The 15791-nt window shown below is 39.4% G+C and overlaps 1 protein-coding gene across 1 annotated transcript in view; it reads right to left on the reverse strand.

Annotated features, from left to right (window-relative positions):
* Nucleotides 1–15791, reverse strand: part of adgra1a (adhesion G protein-coupled receptor A1a) — a 30346-nt gene that overhangs the window by 12544 nt on the left and 2011 nt on the right. The window contains exons 3-4 of the mRNA XM_075457683.1: nucleotides 2916–3043; nucleotides 503–626 (exon numbers count right to left, since the gene is read on the reverse strand). Coding sequence (XP_075313798.1) covers nucleotides 503–626; nucleotides 2916–3043 — 252 coding nt within the window. The remainder of the gene's footprint in view (nucleotides 1–502; nucleotides 627–2915; nucleotides 3044–15791) is intronic.

Here is a 15791-nt window from a genome sequence, read left to right on the forward strand (position 1 = left end):
GCCCTACACAACACAGTTATTAAACAACGCAGCATGTTCAGTCATAGGCTTTTTCAGCTTTACTCCAACAAAGAACATGGTGGCAATTTATGCCCACAGCCCTACAGAATGACTGATGACTATTGACAATTTACACTGAAACTATTTAATTTTTCATTTTGGGATTAGTAAAGTATCATTCCATCTTATTCTATTTAAAAGTCATTTTAGCAAGTGGAAGTAAATCTACGATTTGTGACATAATTTTTTATTATTAATTATTAGTAATAATATTATTATTAATTTGAATTTTATTCTAGAAAATAAATTACATTATTGGTTATTCAAAGCAGACTAAATTATACATCTAAATATCTGTTTCAAGGGAACCTTAAATACCTGTTTGCCATTTGCCTAAGGATTGTCTAAAGCTACTTGAACAACAACCACTTTGGCTTTTAACTCTATTAAGAACTTGATTTTGTGCAGAAAATGACAAAAAAGCATGTCAAAACACACTTACAATTTGACAAACCAAAGGGAAGTTGATCTGATTGATGCCTCCAGCAAAAACTCCAAATGTCAGTCCTGTGTGAAAGAGGAAGTTGAGGAGGGTGTGCCAGCCATTTCTGCTAATCCGGATCACACTGGAAACAATGAACAAAGTTAGAATAATAAAGATGGACAGCTCCTTACTTAAGTTTCATCCACTGCTGGTTCAACAACAACAACAAAAAAAAATGTTTTTCACATGGCTGCGTAAATATACAACACTTATAATTACCACATCAATCTCATCTTAAAGATGTCATAGTTCCATACTCCCAAAGGAGTACTTTTTATATGCTGAGGATTGTTATACATATATATACACAGCGCAGAGTAACATTGTGATTACACAATGGAGTCTTTCTTAAAGGGACACAGTGTAATTTCTTCCCCCATCTAGTGGTGCAATTTTATTGTGCAAAGTCGAATGAATTTGCTCTCTAGCGCCTCGCGTTTTCAAATGTGCGTTGAACTATGGCAGGCAGTATGTGTCAAGATTCAAGAAGCTCACGTTGCCTTTTCAATTCTCTTTTTGGCTTTTTTGGCGACGAGGATCCCTTCTCCTGTGGCATGGCATAACTATGGTCTTCCATTGCGAACAAAAGTGCCGGCCGTTCAGGCTGGTTTATACCAGAGAATGTCTAATGGCGTAGACTGGCTCTGTTTATACCTGCGTGCAAACGTGACGTCAAAATGGGGAAAACGCCATTCGAAGTGCTTTATATCCCTCTCGGCACTTCGTCGTTTTTCATAGACCGGAAGGACATGGCAGCCTCCATAGAGCTTGCCCGCTCTATGTAGATACAGATAAGTTATTCTTCACTCAGGAGGATAAGTGAGATTTTTGACAGAGATAATTTTACACCAATGAGGACTAATTTATGAATCAATATGTTTATTTGAGCTAATAAATGACTTAATATATTACACAGTGTCCCTTTAAGCTCTGCAGTAACAAAGAATGGTGCAGGAGGTTATTTCTGCCCATAGCAATAGACCTCTTGTTAATAATAACTAGTGGTTATTACTTGTTTATTTATACTGTAACAGTATGTTTTCCCTTTAGGGATTCATAAAGTATGATTCAATTTCAACCAGCAAGGAATCAACTGGTTAACTTTTTAGCTATGGATAATAATAATAACAATAATCCTAACAGTTGACAAACACCGCAGATACAGTGTTTGTAAAGGGCAATATATGAGGTGTGAACATTTCCTGCAGGGGCTCTGGAAGTAAAAGGTGAGTGACGTTATTATTAAATATCATGAAAATGTGTTACTTTGATTGACTTAATATGACTTGCGCATTCACACAGGATTCTGTGCAATGCAGTGAAAGCAGTGCTAAGCTGGTTGGTTTCTCAGAGCCAAGCCCGAAGCAGATATTTAAATGCAGTTAACTGTACTAACCCCAAAAAGCAAGATAGAAATTTAAATTACAGTCTATAGCCAAGAGAAGAAGGTGACTATGGATCCAATCCAGTAAAAAGAGGGATTGAGGTCCCACACATTCCAAATGTCATCTCTGCAGTGTCCACTTCCTGAAAATGCAAAACTTGATACTGTGACATAGAAAGGATAGTTATATGCATCAAAATATTTAACCACTATCAAAAATCAAGAACAATCTCTCAGAAATAGTAAGCTTACATTTTCCCCAACATTTAAACTTTGAACTATGAAATTGTGTTTTACAAAGAGTTATTCAATTATTGAGTGAACAACAATTTTTAAACAACAAACAAGTTTATTACAGTATGAGGAATGAAAAAATAAAGTGTTGCAGCAGGAAAGACCAGTGCTTACTGTTTGTTGTTGTCAAAATAAAGTATCCTGAGATTTCTATTTTCTCATGAACTGGTGCAATATAAATAAAAATGAATTGAAGTCAGTTTACAACTAGATGCCTACGCTCACCTATGTTCAAGAGCTAGGGTAGTGAAAGAAGAAAAAACACAATACAAGTGATCAAAGTGAGCTTCCTCTGGAGAGGTCATTCAAACTCGAACCCAATCCCTCTCCTATCGCTTGGCCTTAAGCCTCTTTCACACAGGGTCAGGATGCCCCTTTTCTTTTTGGAATCAAGCAGTAGTTGTTATCTAGCAAACCAAACCGCTACATGAACATTACTTCTTGGTCTCTAAAAAGTGGGCCTGACCCATGTTAAACAAAGATGTAGTGGGAAGTAGTAGAGTGAAGTGAAATAATTGGGATTGGGCAAAGGCTGATGTAACTTTTGATGCCCTCTTCGTAACAGAAATTCACTACGCCAAAGTTCGATTTACTTGTCGTGTGTAGGTAGAATGCTAATGGTAAAATGAACTAGAAAAGAGTTTAAGCATTTGAAAAGTAGTTTGAAGCAAAAAAGAATGATCTTGCTCTCACCTGTGGTGAACAATATAAGTCATGATGGAGATGAGCAGACAGAGGAGCATGACTGCAGTGCAGGCATACACCACTGGATGTAGGTAATCCCCCGGGTATGGAGGGAAGAACAGTACTCTCTTTAGATCCTGTGAAATTAGGGAAACTTACAGTTGGTGTTTTAACCAAAAAGAAGTGCCTTAAAATATTACTTTTTTTCATAGTGAAAGCAGGAATATAACACAAAGAAGACAATAACGATCAAATAAAGTATTAGATTTCTAGGAATAAAGACTGGGATGACAAATGGACATATAAACTGCTTACACTTTTAAAAACAAAATCTTATTCAGCAAATCACAGGAATTATTCAAATACCACTGAATTTCTTCTTCTAAGTGACACACGTTTGCATCCTAAATCGTTATCGCATACTATTTGTTTTATTCTAACATCCATTTATATAGATCTTTGGTGTTTTGACACATTTTCACTTTTCTAGCTTAGCATGGCCACCAGTTCTCTCCCTCCATCTCCTGCCTTCTCTTGTTGCATTTGTCAAATGTTTAGTTACTCCTCTGTCTCCTTTAGGGATAACCGTACACAAATGTGTCACACCGTGGTGAGGTTAAGTTGGGTTTTTGTCTTGTCTCGTCATTTCCTGTTTTATTTTGAAAGACTAACTTCCCTCTCGTTCCAGGTCACTTGCCCTTCCTCTCGTGTTCCAGTCTGATTGTCATATGAATGATTCCACCTGTTCCCCTGTTTCACCCCTGTGTGCTTAAGAGTCTGCGTCTCCCCCTGTCTTGTGCCAGTGTGTTGTATCTGTCTCCGTATGGTGCATCATCCTCGCGTTCGTTCCAAGCCTGTTTTCCCAAGCCCGTTTCCGAGTTCCCAGTGGTATTTCCTCGTAAGAGATATTTTTGTTTTTCCTAGAGTAATATTTGATAATATAGAACCTGTAAGAGTTACAGAGGTAATTTTTGTTATAGCCCTTTTGTTTTCCCTCCTGAGTGGAGTGGCCTTTTTTTTGGTAAAAGTTTCATAGCATATTTCCTCCGATTTCTAGGAGAGGTTTTTTTGTTTTCCTCCTCAGTAGGAGTGACCTATAGTTTTAAAAAGTAAAGTTTCATGGTCTTTTGTTTTCTCCTCCGCTAGTGGAGTGATTTTGAGTTTTGATAATTTTTATATAGATATACTTCTCCACTTTTGGAAAGTATATTCTTAGAGTAATATTTCATAGCCCTTTTTAGCTTCTCTCACGAGGAACTGGTCGATCTGTCGCCTCTAAATAAAAGTCTTGGATTTAAACCTCCTGCATCTGCGTCCTCCATTCTCTGGTCCTGACAAAATGTTTTCTTTCCTATTTTTTTTAACATGTTTTTTTCTATTTCTTTATTTGTGAAAAGTGACAACAACACACATGTGATAATAAGGAGGCAAGAGAGAATAATTTTACCAAATACTGACAACAAAAACAAACAAAAAAATACAAAGAACAGAGAAATGATGATGATAATAGCAAATATGAATCCTACTTGAACCAAAGAGATGAAAGTGACTCTTGAATGTGGGTGTTTGTTTAAAGTGTGTATGTGTGTGGAGTTGTGTGTACGTTTGTGTGTGGAAAAAGAAAATATGCAGGCGGCACAGTTCCAAGAATTTCACTGGAATTAATAATAGCAATGGAATTATTAAATTAAATTATAAATTAAATTATTATCATTAGTAAATATGACAATACTAAAAGAAACACCCATACATATGCTTCTACAAATGCTGTATTTCTGCTGACACTGCTACTATGTAGTAGAAATGGCAACCACCCATCATGCTTGCCCTACATTTATGGATTTGTGTGCGTGTGTATATATGGGTGTACTTGTATATTTAATTTACTTGTTTATTTATTTTTACTTATATTATTTACTAGTATAAATTTTATGCATTAAAAGGTTCTTAAGGTGTTTGTGTGTGTGTAAAGATTGAGGTTGAGAATTAATCTTCATGGGGTTGTGGGCTAATTGTAGTAATAATAACAATAATGTAAGTGATGATTGAAGTTAATGGAAAACCAAAATAAGTGTCATACTCTGGTGTTGCCTCTGGCTTATGCCCTGTTTTGGTTGTTTTCTTTTCGTTTGTTTCTGGGGGGTTTTCCCCCTCCTCTCCTTTGCCTGCAGAGGGTGTGCATGTGGGAGGCGGATAGGGATGGGAATCGAAAACCGGTTCTTGTTGAGAACCGGTTCCCAGTGTTTCAATTCCTTGGAATCGTTTAGCGATTTTGCAAACGATTCCCTTATCGATTCCAGTGGGCGCGAATGATGTCACCACGCAACGTTGCGTGGCGAGTCCAGTGCAGCCAGCAGCCAACAGTAAACATGGCGCCCAAGCGGTACAAACGCTCGAAAGTTTGATTACACATCCCTAAAAAAGACGACAACAGGGCAACTTGCAAAGTGAATATTTCACCAAAGGGAGGAAATACTACCAACATGCAATAACTATCAATGAATGTCGCGTTTTCGATCCGCTCCGGACTAACGTTGGTGAATCTGACCCCAGCAACGTTAGCATGTCCTCGGCTAACACTGCAGGTAACTAACTAACTAACAAACACTGCCTATCATGTGTTGCCCCTCTGAAAAGGAAGGTAATCAGTCAGAAGAGGTTGGCTCCTTGGTATAATTCACAGCTGCGTGCTTTAAAGCAGACTGCAAGAAAGCTGGAGAGACAGTGGCGTTCCTCTAATTTAGAAGAGTCTCAATTAGTCTGGAAAGATAGTTTAACAATGTATAAGAAAGCCCTTCGTAAAGCTAGAACTGCTTATTATTCATCATTGATAGAAGAGAATAAGAATAATCCCAGGTTTCTTTTCAGCACTGTAGCCAGTCTGACTAAGAGTCCGAGCTCTGCTGAGCCAGTTATTCCTTTAACTCTCAGCAGTGATGATTTCATGAGCTTCTTCATCAATAAAATTGTTTCTATCAGAGAGAAGATTGATGGAGTCCTTCCCACTATTATCAGTGATGTATCATCAAGTACAGCAGCTTTAGAAGTATCTTTAGAACCTGATTTGTATTTAGACAGCTTCTGTCCAGTTGATCTCTCTGAACTAACAACAGCAATAGTCTCTTCTAAACCATCAACTTGTATTTAGACCCAATCCCAACCAGACTGTTCAAGGAGGTTTTCCCATTAATTGACACTTCCATATTGGATTTGATCAATCTGTCTTTGTTGACAGGATATGTACCTCAGACTTTTAAGGTTGCTGTAATTAAACCTTTATTTAAAAAACCTACTCTTGATTCAGAAGTGTTGGCTCATTATAGACCTATTTCCAATCTCCCTTTTATGTCTAAAGTTCTTGAAAAAATAGTTGCAGCTCAGCTTTGTGATCACTTACACAGAAATAATCTGTTTGAAGAGTTTCAGTCAGGATTCAGAGTGCATCATAGCACAGAAACAGCACTGCTGAAAGTTACCAATGATCTCCTCTTAGCCTCTGATAGCGGACTTGTGTCTGTGCTTGTCCTGTTGGTTCTCAGTGCTGCATTTGATACGGTCGCGCACAGTATCTTATTACAGAGACTTGAACATGTTATCGGGATTAAAGGAACTGCATTAGGCTGGTTTAAGTCATATTTGTCTGATAGATTTCAGTTTGTTCTTGTAAATGAAGAATCTTCCTCACACACCAGAGTAAGTCATGGAGTTCCTCAGGGTTCTGTGCTTGGACCGATTCTTTTCACTTTATACATGCTTCCATTAGGTAACATTATTAGACAGCATGGCATAAATTTCCATTGCTATGCTGATGATACTCAGCTGTACTTATCTATAAAACCAGATGAACCCAATAGGTTGGTCAGACTACAAGCATGTCTTAAAGACATAAAGACCTGGATGACTCAGAACTGTTTGCTTCTAAATTCAGACAAAACTGAAGTCGTTATCTTTGGACCTGAGCGTTTCAGGGAGAAATTGTCTAGCTATATAGTTACTCTAGATGGTATTTCCTTGGCTTTTAGTTCTACAGTGAGGAACCTTGGAGTTATTTTTGACCAGAATTTATCATTTGACTCGCATATAAAACAGGTTTCTAGGACTGCCTTCTTTCATCTTCGTAATATTGTTAAAATCAGGAACATCTTGTCTCAGAGTGATGCAGAAAAACTAATTCATGCATTTGTTACTTCAAGATTGGACTACTGTAATTCTTTATTATTGGGCTGTCCCACATATTCTCTGAAAAGCCTCCAGTTGATCCAAAATGCTGCAGCCAGAGTTTTGATGAGAACTAACAGGAGAGATCATATTTCTCCAGTTTTAGCTTCTCTTCATTGGCTCCCTGTTAAATTCAGAATAGAATTTAAGATTCTTCTCCTCACATATAAAGCTCTTAATGACCGAGCTCCATCATATCTTAAAGATCTCATTGTAAGATATTTTCCTAACAGAGCACTTCGTTCCCAAACTGCAGGTTTACTTGAGGTTCCCAGAGTTTCTAAAAGTAGAATGGGAGGCAGAGCCTTCAGTTATCAGGCCCCTCTATTGTGGAATAAGCTGCCAGTAAATGTCCGGGAAGCAGACACCCTTTCCACTTTTAAGACCAGGCTTAAAACTTTCCTTTTTGATAAAGCTTATAGTTAGGGATGGCTCAGGTGATCCTGAAACATCCCATAGTTAAGCTGCTATAGGCCTAGACTGCTGGGGGGCCTCATCTGTCACACCTTTCCTCACTTTACTCTCTTTATGTATATGTGATATTATTGTGGTCATTAACTCGTGTTTCCCTGTTCCAACAGATATCCTTTGAATGGTGTTACAGTGCCGCTGCCGCGGCCCCCTCCCCTCCCCCCCTTTCTGTCTTCTCAAACCCCAGCTGGTGGAGGCGGATGGCCACCCTTCCTGAGTCTGGTTCTGCCAGAGGTTTCTTCCTGTTAAAAGGGAGTCGTTTCTCTCCACAGTCGCCTCAGGCACGCTCAGGCCGGGAGATTGGACCGAAAAACAAAAAGTTTTCAGTGCAATCTGTTGGTTTTCTTAGCTAGGAAATTGTTTTTGAATTGGATTATTTTAAGAATTATGATTATTATTAATTAATTGAATTCCAATTGGCTTGAATTGGACTTACTATCTAAGTGCCTTGAGATGACATTTGTTGTATTTGGCGCTATATAAATAAAAATGAATTGAATTGAATTGAATGTTAGCACCATTTGCCTCATTGTAAAAGCTGCTGTTAGTAACGGTTAAGGTTAAATGAATGCCTTCTCAGGCATTACATTTAGATGAAATCATGAGAGACAGAGCCTGACTGGCTCAGAGCCAGAGGCTGGTGGTACTACCCCCAGTTCACCTCTACCTCCAGCTTCTCCTTTCACCAGAGCAGGAAGAGTTAAATTACCCAGGCCATGATAGACCAATGTGGACCTCACCGTTGTTGGGTTTGTAAGGTCATGACTCGTGTTACTTCTAAACTAAACAAAGTTAATGCTAATCGACCGGTTTGTTGTCCTTTTTCTCCAAATGAGAATGTGTAAAGCATTTTGCTCGAAGGTATATCTAATATTTGGGACAAGTTTCCTAGTGAGCAGAGTGTGGGGGATGATGGGATGCAGCAGCCCAAAAGCCGAGATACAAGATTTGTGATATCTTTCCAGAATTGTTTGACAGATTTATAGTCCTATGTGGCATGCAGATAGATTTGAGAGATATTTTGTGAGCAGTGTCAACACATTTGAGAACGTGTGAAGCCCATTTTAAGCATTTTTTCTCCAGTACAGTGTACTATGTACATTTTGTATTGTGCAAGTTGATTATTTTTGTTGGTTAGTATGGTGAATATGTTTTTACAAACTTGGATCCAGAAGTCGGCATTGCACAGGAAAAAAATAAAAGACGTTCTTCCTTGAAATAAGCAAAAAAATCTGCCAATGGAACCAGTGAAAATCAGCTTGTCAAGATTTCACAACAAGATATTCCAGATGTATTGTCTTGAAACAAGTCCCTATATCTTGCTGAAATGGTACTTCTTAGGCAATTGTGTCTTATATTAAAGGAGAATTCCGGCCATTTTACAAACATATCCCATCTGTTGGAGACCCAGGGAAGTTGGCCAAAGGGAAAAACGCGAGAAATTTTCATGCCCACTGCGCAAAGTTGTCCAATTGCGCTGATTTCCATGAAAGCGGGCTCTTTCGGGCAAGCGTTTAACCTTTTCTGAGGCTCTTAACGTGTATCAAAATACTTTTGACCGAATTGGCCGTGGTGTCAGTAGTAATACAATTCAACCCAGGGGCTAACCGTTCTTTGTAGGCAGTATGATACATGCTACCTGGCACCGTACACACAAAAAAGTCTGCCTCACTTAAAAATAAAACTTATGCGTTTAGTAACAACCTAGGACACATTCATCAGTAATCTAATCAGCAAGACTGCCCGATTTCCAATACACATTTTTTAGTCAAATTTTCCTGTAGATTTATTCATATATTTGCTTTTTTATTTGATTATCACAACTCATTAATTGCATTATCATTTATTGTTATTTTCCTTTAGTATCTACATCACACCCTTCAATCTGTTGCATTCTTAAGTCTTTCACATTTTATGGCTGATACTATTTTACCATTATTGGATTTTCACTCTAATTATTGGAAGTAAGTTTATTGTAATTAGCACATTTCACACTATCGTATTATTCTGCATATAATTCATTATTTAACTATATATATATCTATTTCCACAATTTTCCAGTTTAATTGTCCAATTTACATTGTCTTCATGATTTGGGTTATCCTGGAAGGCATCCAACTCCTCAGCAATACTGTCCACCTAGGAGTTCCCGAGCCATTTCCAGGTCAGAAGGAATATATATGATCCCTTCAGCATCTTCTGGGTCTGCCCAGGGCCTCGTCCCAGTTGAATGTTCCCAGAAAACTCCAAAGGGGGGCAACTAGTAGGTATCCTAATAGAATGCTTGAATCACCTCTACTGTCTCCTTTTGATTAGTGGCTCTACTTTTGCTCCCTCAAGAAGTTTGAGCTTCTCACCTTTTCCCTATGGCTGAGCCCTGCCACCCTCCAAAGGAAACTCATTTCAGCTGCTTCTATCCATGATCTCATTCTTTTGGTCACTACCAAAATCTTGTGACCATCGGTAAGGATTGGAATGAAGATGCACCAGTCAACCAAAAGCTTTGCCTTTCGACTCAGCTCCTTTTTCACAACACTAAACTGGGTCGGCAACCTCATTACTGCTGATAACTTCACTATCACTTGTAAACAAGATCCAGAGATACTTAAGCTCCTTCGCTAGAGGCAGAAACTCATCTGTGACCCGGAGGAGCACTACACCTTTTGCCGGTTGAAAACCATGGCTTCAGATATAGAGGGACTGACTTTCATCCTGGGCGCTTCACACTCAGCTATTAACAACTCCAGTGCTCATGGGGGGCATGGCTTAAAGAAGCCAACAAAACCAAATCATCCACAAAAAGTAGAGACACAACCCTGAGGTTACCATACGCCCTCATCTTGCCAAATATGCCTTGAGATCCTGTCCATAAAAAGACAGAGGATCAATGACAAGTGGAAGCCCTGGCGGAGTCCAACATGCACGACAGACGAGCTTTCAATTCACATCCGGCAATATTGTTGGCTGTGTTTTATATTTTTATAAATAAACAAAGAGTAATTTATAAATAAGCTTATAGTTCCACGGTTACTGACTGACTGGGAAGCAGAAGAACAACAACAAAGGATGATCTATTTCACTTTTTTCAGTTATCATCTGAAATGTTGTGTGGGTTTGTGTGTTTGCAATTTTGGGATTTGTATCACCCAATTGAAAAATTTTGATCATTAAACTTCAGTCAACTTATTACTTCTATCAAGTTCTAACTTCAAGCAACCAAATTTACCCTATGTTTAAAGACAAATCGCTGCACAACATCATTCTGCAACCACCAAAAAAAATTGTGTTTATGGAACTCTCTTTTGGCCCTGTGTATATATTTTTCAAATTAGATCTGTATTTGTAGCTCATCAAGCTCACAAGTGCATCAGGACTGCCATCAATTGGATTAACTAGTTCATAAAAATGAATAAATAAATGAATAGAATAGATTTATAAATTAGTTCAAACACAGTCAGCTAATACATTCAAATGGAATCTAAGTTGTAATTATGGAATTCAACTTATAAAACAGTCTAAGTCTTGAGCTTTTAGAGTCAAGCAGTCGATGTCCCTTACTGTAAGTTGTAGTGTTGCCTTACTACAATGACGTCACTGTCTTAAAATAACTGTGCATACTATCAAACATGTACAAGATGGTAACATAATCTCTTGAAATATTAAATTAACACAGGGCAGACACTAGAAATCAGACATAGACACTGGAAGAAAAAACTTATGTCTAAATTTGCATTTGTATTTTAAACAAAAAAAAATCACATACATCTGAAATTCTAATAGGAACAATGTACACGTTTGTGAAAATGACAAATCTGTTCCCTGCCTTTTGAAACACTCCTGCTAACATCAACCCTAACCCTAACATCCAAGAAAGAGTCTCAAGTATGAAGAGTTGGAAACCTGATGTGATGCACACCTATTTTCTTAAGAAACTAACTGTACTCCAGTGACACCTAGCTTCACAAATGAACCAGCTTCTAGTAGTTGGGACCCATCCAGATGGGTTAGAAGTAAGTCGAACACTCCTGATCAAGACAGAGCCTAATGGTGCGTTCAGACCGGACGCGGTGCAAATTTTTCACGCAGCGTGATTAAATACAAACTCAATGCAAAGACGCGAATTCGAGCCGGCGGCGCGAATGACAAGACGCGAATTTGCGCGAGTTCAGAAAATCCAACTTTGGTGAAATATTCGTGCCACGACAGCCTATCAGCGTTGAGATTCTGGACGACAGTGACGTCATGCATCCCGGGATCTTTTTAATTGGTTTATCTGCCACTCACCGGAGACAGATGGACAGGCGCTCCGCAGCTGAAATGGAGCGCCTGTAGTTGGTGTCCTGCTGAGAGATCACGGCACCGATCCTCCCGAGCAGGTCATCATAGCAGTTAAGATGAAGCGGCACATGGCTCAATTAATGAGCAGGGCCCAGTCAAGAACTGGAAGCAACAGAACTGTCCCTCCGGAGTATAAATTGAGACATGCAAATCTGTGCACCACCTCGATTGACAACAAGAAAGCCTACGACTCAATGCCACACGTGTGGACAGTGGAATGCTTGGAACAACAACAACACACAAAGACCCTTCGACAAGAATTCAATGGGAGTCTGAAAGATGGCCCTGGAGGCCACTTCCAAGCCAATTACTAAAGTTACCATCAAGTGCAGCATCTATCAAGGAGATGTTCTGTCCCCACCTCTGTTCTGCATAGGCCTGAACCCAGATCACCCCAAAGAGTAGCTATGGATACCAGTTCTGAAGTGAAGCAACCATCAGCCATCCCCTCAATGGATGACAACAAGCCGTATGCCAGGACTAAGAGAGGCATTGACTTACTGATACACTTCAGAAATTGGAAAAATCTGTTGTGCTTTTAACTAAAAAAATCCAGCTGCTTCTTCTGTAATTATGGTAATGCAATTTCTGTAATAACTGATTCTTTCAGGTTGGAGTGTAAATAGAAGTAGGAACTTTACTGCATTGCCAATTGGAATGAAGATGAAGGAAAGCTGAATTATGTTGAGACACTGGAACATTTACATATTGCTCATTAGGTAATGCTTTTTTCCTTAACAGCACAGTACAAATGAGCTGGGAGGGGCTCAATTCCAGGATTCATACCTTCCTAAGCAGGCGTGGTTTGGTTTTGTTCGATTTGTTTTTACTTTACATTTCACTTTTGTGAATCAGACCTTAGGGTGTCTGCCATGGGACCTAAGATATATTTACAAAAAAACCATGGCAACCACTTCCTTTGATTAGTGCTTTAATTGGTCACTTAGAAGAAAACCACAAATGAGTGTTATGAAATAATAATTGATGCGCTGACATCAATACTACTTAGCCGAGCTTGGATTAGAAGGAGGCTTTGAGAAAGTGACTCATATAAAGTAACTGATGTGCATGTCCTAGAGAGGTGTAGCATTCCCTCTTTGTTAAAAGGCCAAATGTGCCTTTAAAGCGGCGCTATGCAACTTTCAGTAATACGGGGTTTGTTTACCATGCAATACACACCCCAAAGCTGTAGGGGGAGCTCCGTAGAAAATAAGGCGACAGTCTAGCCAGACTGTCGTAAACCCACCATAGGCAATTTACGGTTTATTTTTCAAGACACTGGCAGAGAGTGGGAGAGCCGTCGACAGCTAATGGAGAGGGGGTGTGTCTTATCAGGCTACCTGGCCACAGCCACAGCCATTATAACGAACAGCCTTGCCACTCTCTATTAAGCCCCATTGTACCGGCTTTTTGGCTGCAGTTCCACCAGAATTCCACTGGGGGCGTCGGTGGAGACCAAAATGAATGGGGCCCAATGGAGCTAGATGCTACAAATGGTCAGTTTCACCCAAGTCTCCTCAAGAGCGCTCAGATTTGAATGTAGTTTCTGAGAGCTCAACATGGGTTTCAAGTCAAAAATCTACTGAACGAGTACATATATCCCTTTGATTTCTTACAGGTTGGCTTCTTGTTGTCCACCACGCGCTAGCATTGTGCTAATGACAGCGCTCGACCAGAATTACGACCAGAGGCACCGCTTGACGGCTGGCTCCATACCAAGCGACAACAGAATTAAGATGGACTTTTCCCGCTTATGTTACCACAGCCTAAGAATCTGTGATGTTACCACACATTCTCTCTTACTACAGCTCTTCCTTGAAAACGCTGCTGCCTTTGAGACCAACAACAAGCAGGATTGTTGCCGTAAAGCGGCATCTCCGGTCGTAAGCTATGTATGACGTCATATACACTTCAAATCCTTTTTTTAAGCAAATGAGTGGCTCTAAAAATCTAAAACTCAGCCATGGGTATTTTCTAAACATCCTCTTTCGAACACAACATTCGAATTACTAGAGAAAAAATTATATCTTGAGATAAGGGCACGCTAGGGCGTATAGCTCCATAGGACTCCATTCATTCTGGTCTCCAAAATTGAGCGCCCCACGTGGAAAAAGGGTGGAACTGCAACCAAAATCGCCTCGTTGGAAACCGGAAATGCACCGTGAGTGGCGAATCTGTAGTATTATAGAATCTGTGCCACAGCCCTCGGCTCAGAGCCCTTTACGACCTGCCGTGAAGCAGTAGTTCTCGGCTCTCGTGTGTCGCGAGACTTCCAGAGCTAAACAAAGCACGCGGCGCCACAGGCAAAGTTGCAAGCGCTGTTTCAGTCTAGGGCCACCAGATGGAGATGGAAATGTCACCGTTTTCATCAGAACGGGTCAGCCAAGCAATCTAATGATTGCCAAGCAATTTTATGACCATGAAAAAGTTGCATTGTGCCGCTTTAAACAAGAGTTGGGCCTTTTCCTTTCTTTCAGAGGAACACACTCCTGCATATGCACAATTCCACATGAAAATTCCTGTGAAGGTAAAAATCAAGAGCTATCGTGGCTCCATCTTTCAAACAGTGTCATCTCGCTTTGCTTTGTGTTCCAAGGTCGTGTATTTCACAGACACTGTCATGTCTTCCTTCTCTCATCTCTCCCCAGGACAGCATGCTCTTTCCTTCCGCTCCACTGAACAACCCATCTATTAGACAGAGCATGACTGCTTGAATCCTTTTCAAATCCCAGAAAGAAAAAAAAAGATAATACAGGCATGCTCACACACAGCATAAAAAAAGATGAGTGAACAACACCCCATTTGTCTCAGCTGACCGACCACTCACAGTGCCACTGTGCAAGATGTTCTTATTAAGCTTCTTTTGTTTGATGCCCGTTGCTTAAGCACAGACATGAGCTTTAGGTCATTAGAGCCTTTTACAAAGTGTTTTGAGAACTGCAAGTTTAAAGATACAGGACTGTAATTTCTTCCTAAAACAATTACTTCGATTAAGATGACCATAATGTACAAACTAAATCCAGCATTGGGAAGACTTCTTGATCTTGTGTGTATCAGACATGTTTGACTTGTGTTGTGGGCATCCTGAGCTGATGTACTGTATTTTCAAATTTAGCCTGATTTTGTGTAATCAGGCCAGTAATTAGAAAAACTACTATAGATCAGTTAGCTCATTCGAGGTCTTAATGCATCTGTCTCTTGAATCTGACCTTTAATAGACAGTGGGAAAAAAATCCAATTTTATTTAAAAAAAGAAATAATTATAACAATTTTTACGAGTTTTCAGAAACATTAAACACACAAAATGTTTGTGTGTCATATGCTGATCCATTGTTTTACAACCAGAGAAAATGAAATATTGATCAGACATATTGATAGTGAATATAATTAGATTTCAGCACAACAAAAAATGCCTATGATAATACAACCTTAACTGATGTTTAAAAAAAAGATATATGAAGTAATTTAGTCAAATCCAACCATAAAATAGTTGAGTTCAATATAAACAAAGAAACAGAGCAAACAGACTTTTGAGTTTCCATGGCATATGAGCCCCATTTGATAATCCCATTTTCCTGCCCCCCCCCCCTTTTTGATTTATTTAGAGTTGCATGAAAACCTCTGTCAAGCAGCTCTGCAGGCAAGTTGCCACTGAAAAAATGCTATAATTGCAATTAATATCCTCCAAACAGGTAGACAAAATAGCTGGGCAGAGCTGATGAGTGTTACAAAAATATAAATGCAATTATTTATGTGATACTCTGCAGTTTGAGTGGTAAAAGTGGTTGATGACGTCATCCCAGTAGACGCGTGTGTAGAAAGTCCCTATAAGCCCCCCGATAGCCCCCAATAACAACA

The sequence above is a fragment of the Odontesthes bonariensis genome, chromosome 23 (genome assembly GCF_027942865.1).
Source record: "Odontesthes bonariensis isolate fOdoBon6 chromosome 23, fOdoBon6.hap1, whole genome shotgun sequence".
NCBI lineage: Eukaryota > Metazoa > Chordata > Actinopteri > Atheriniformes > Atherinopsidae > Odontesthes > Odontesthes bonariensis.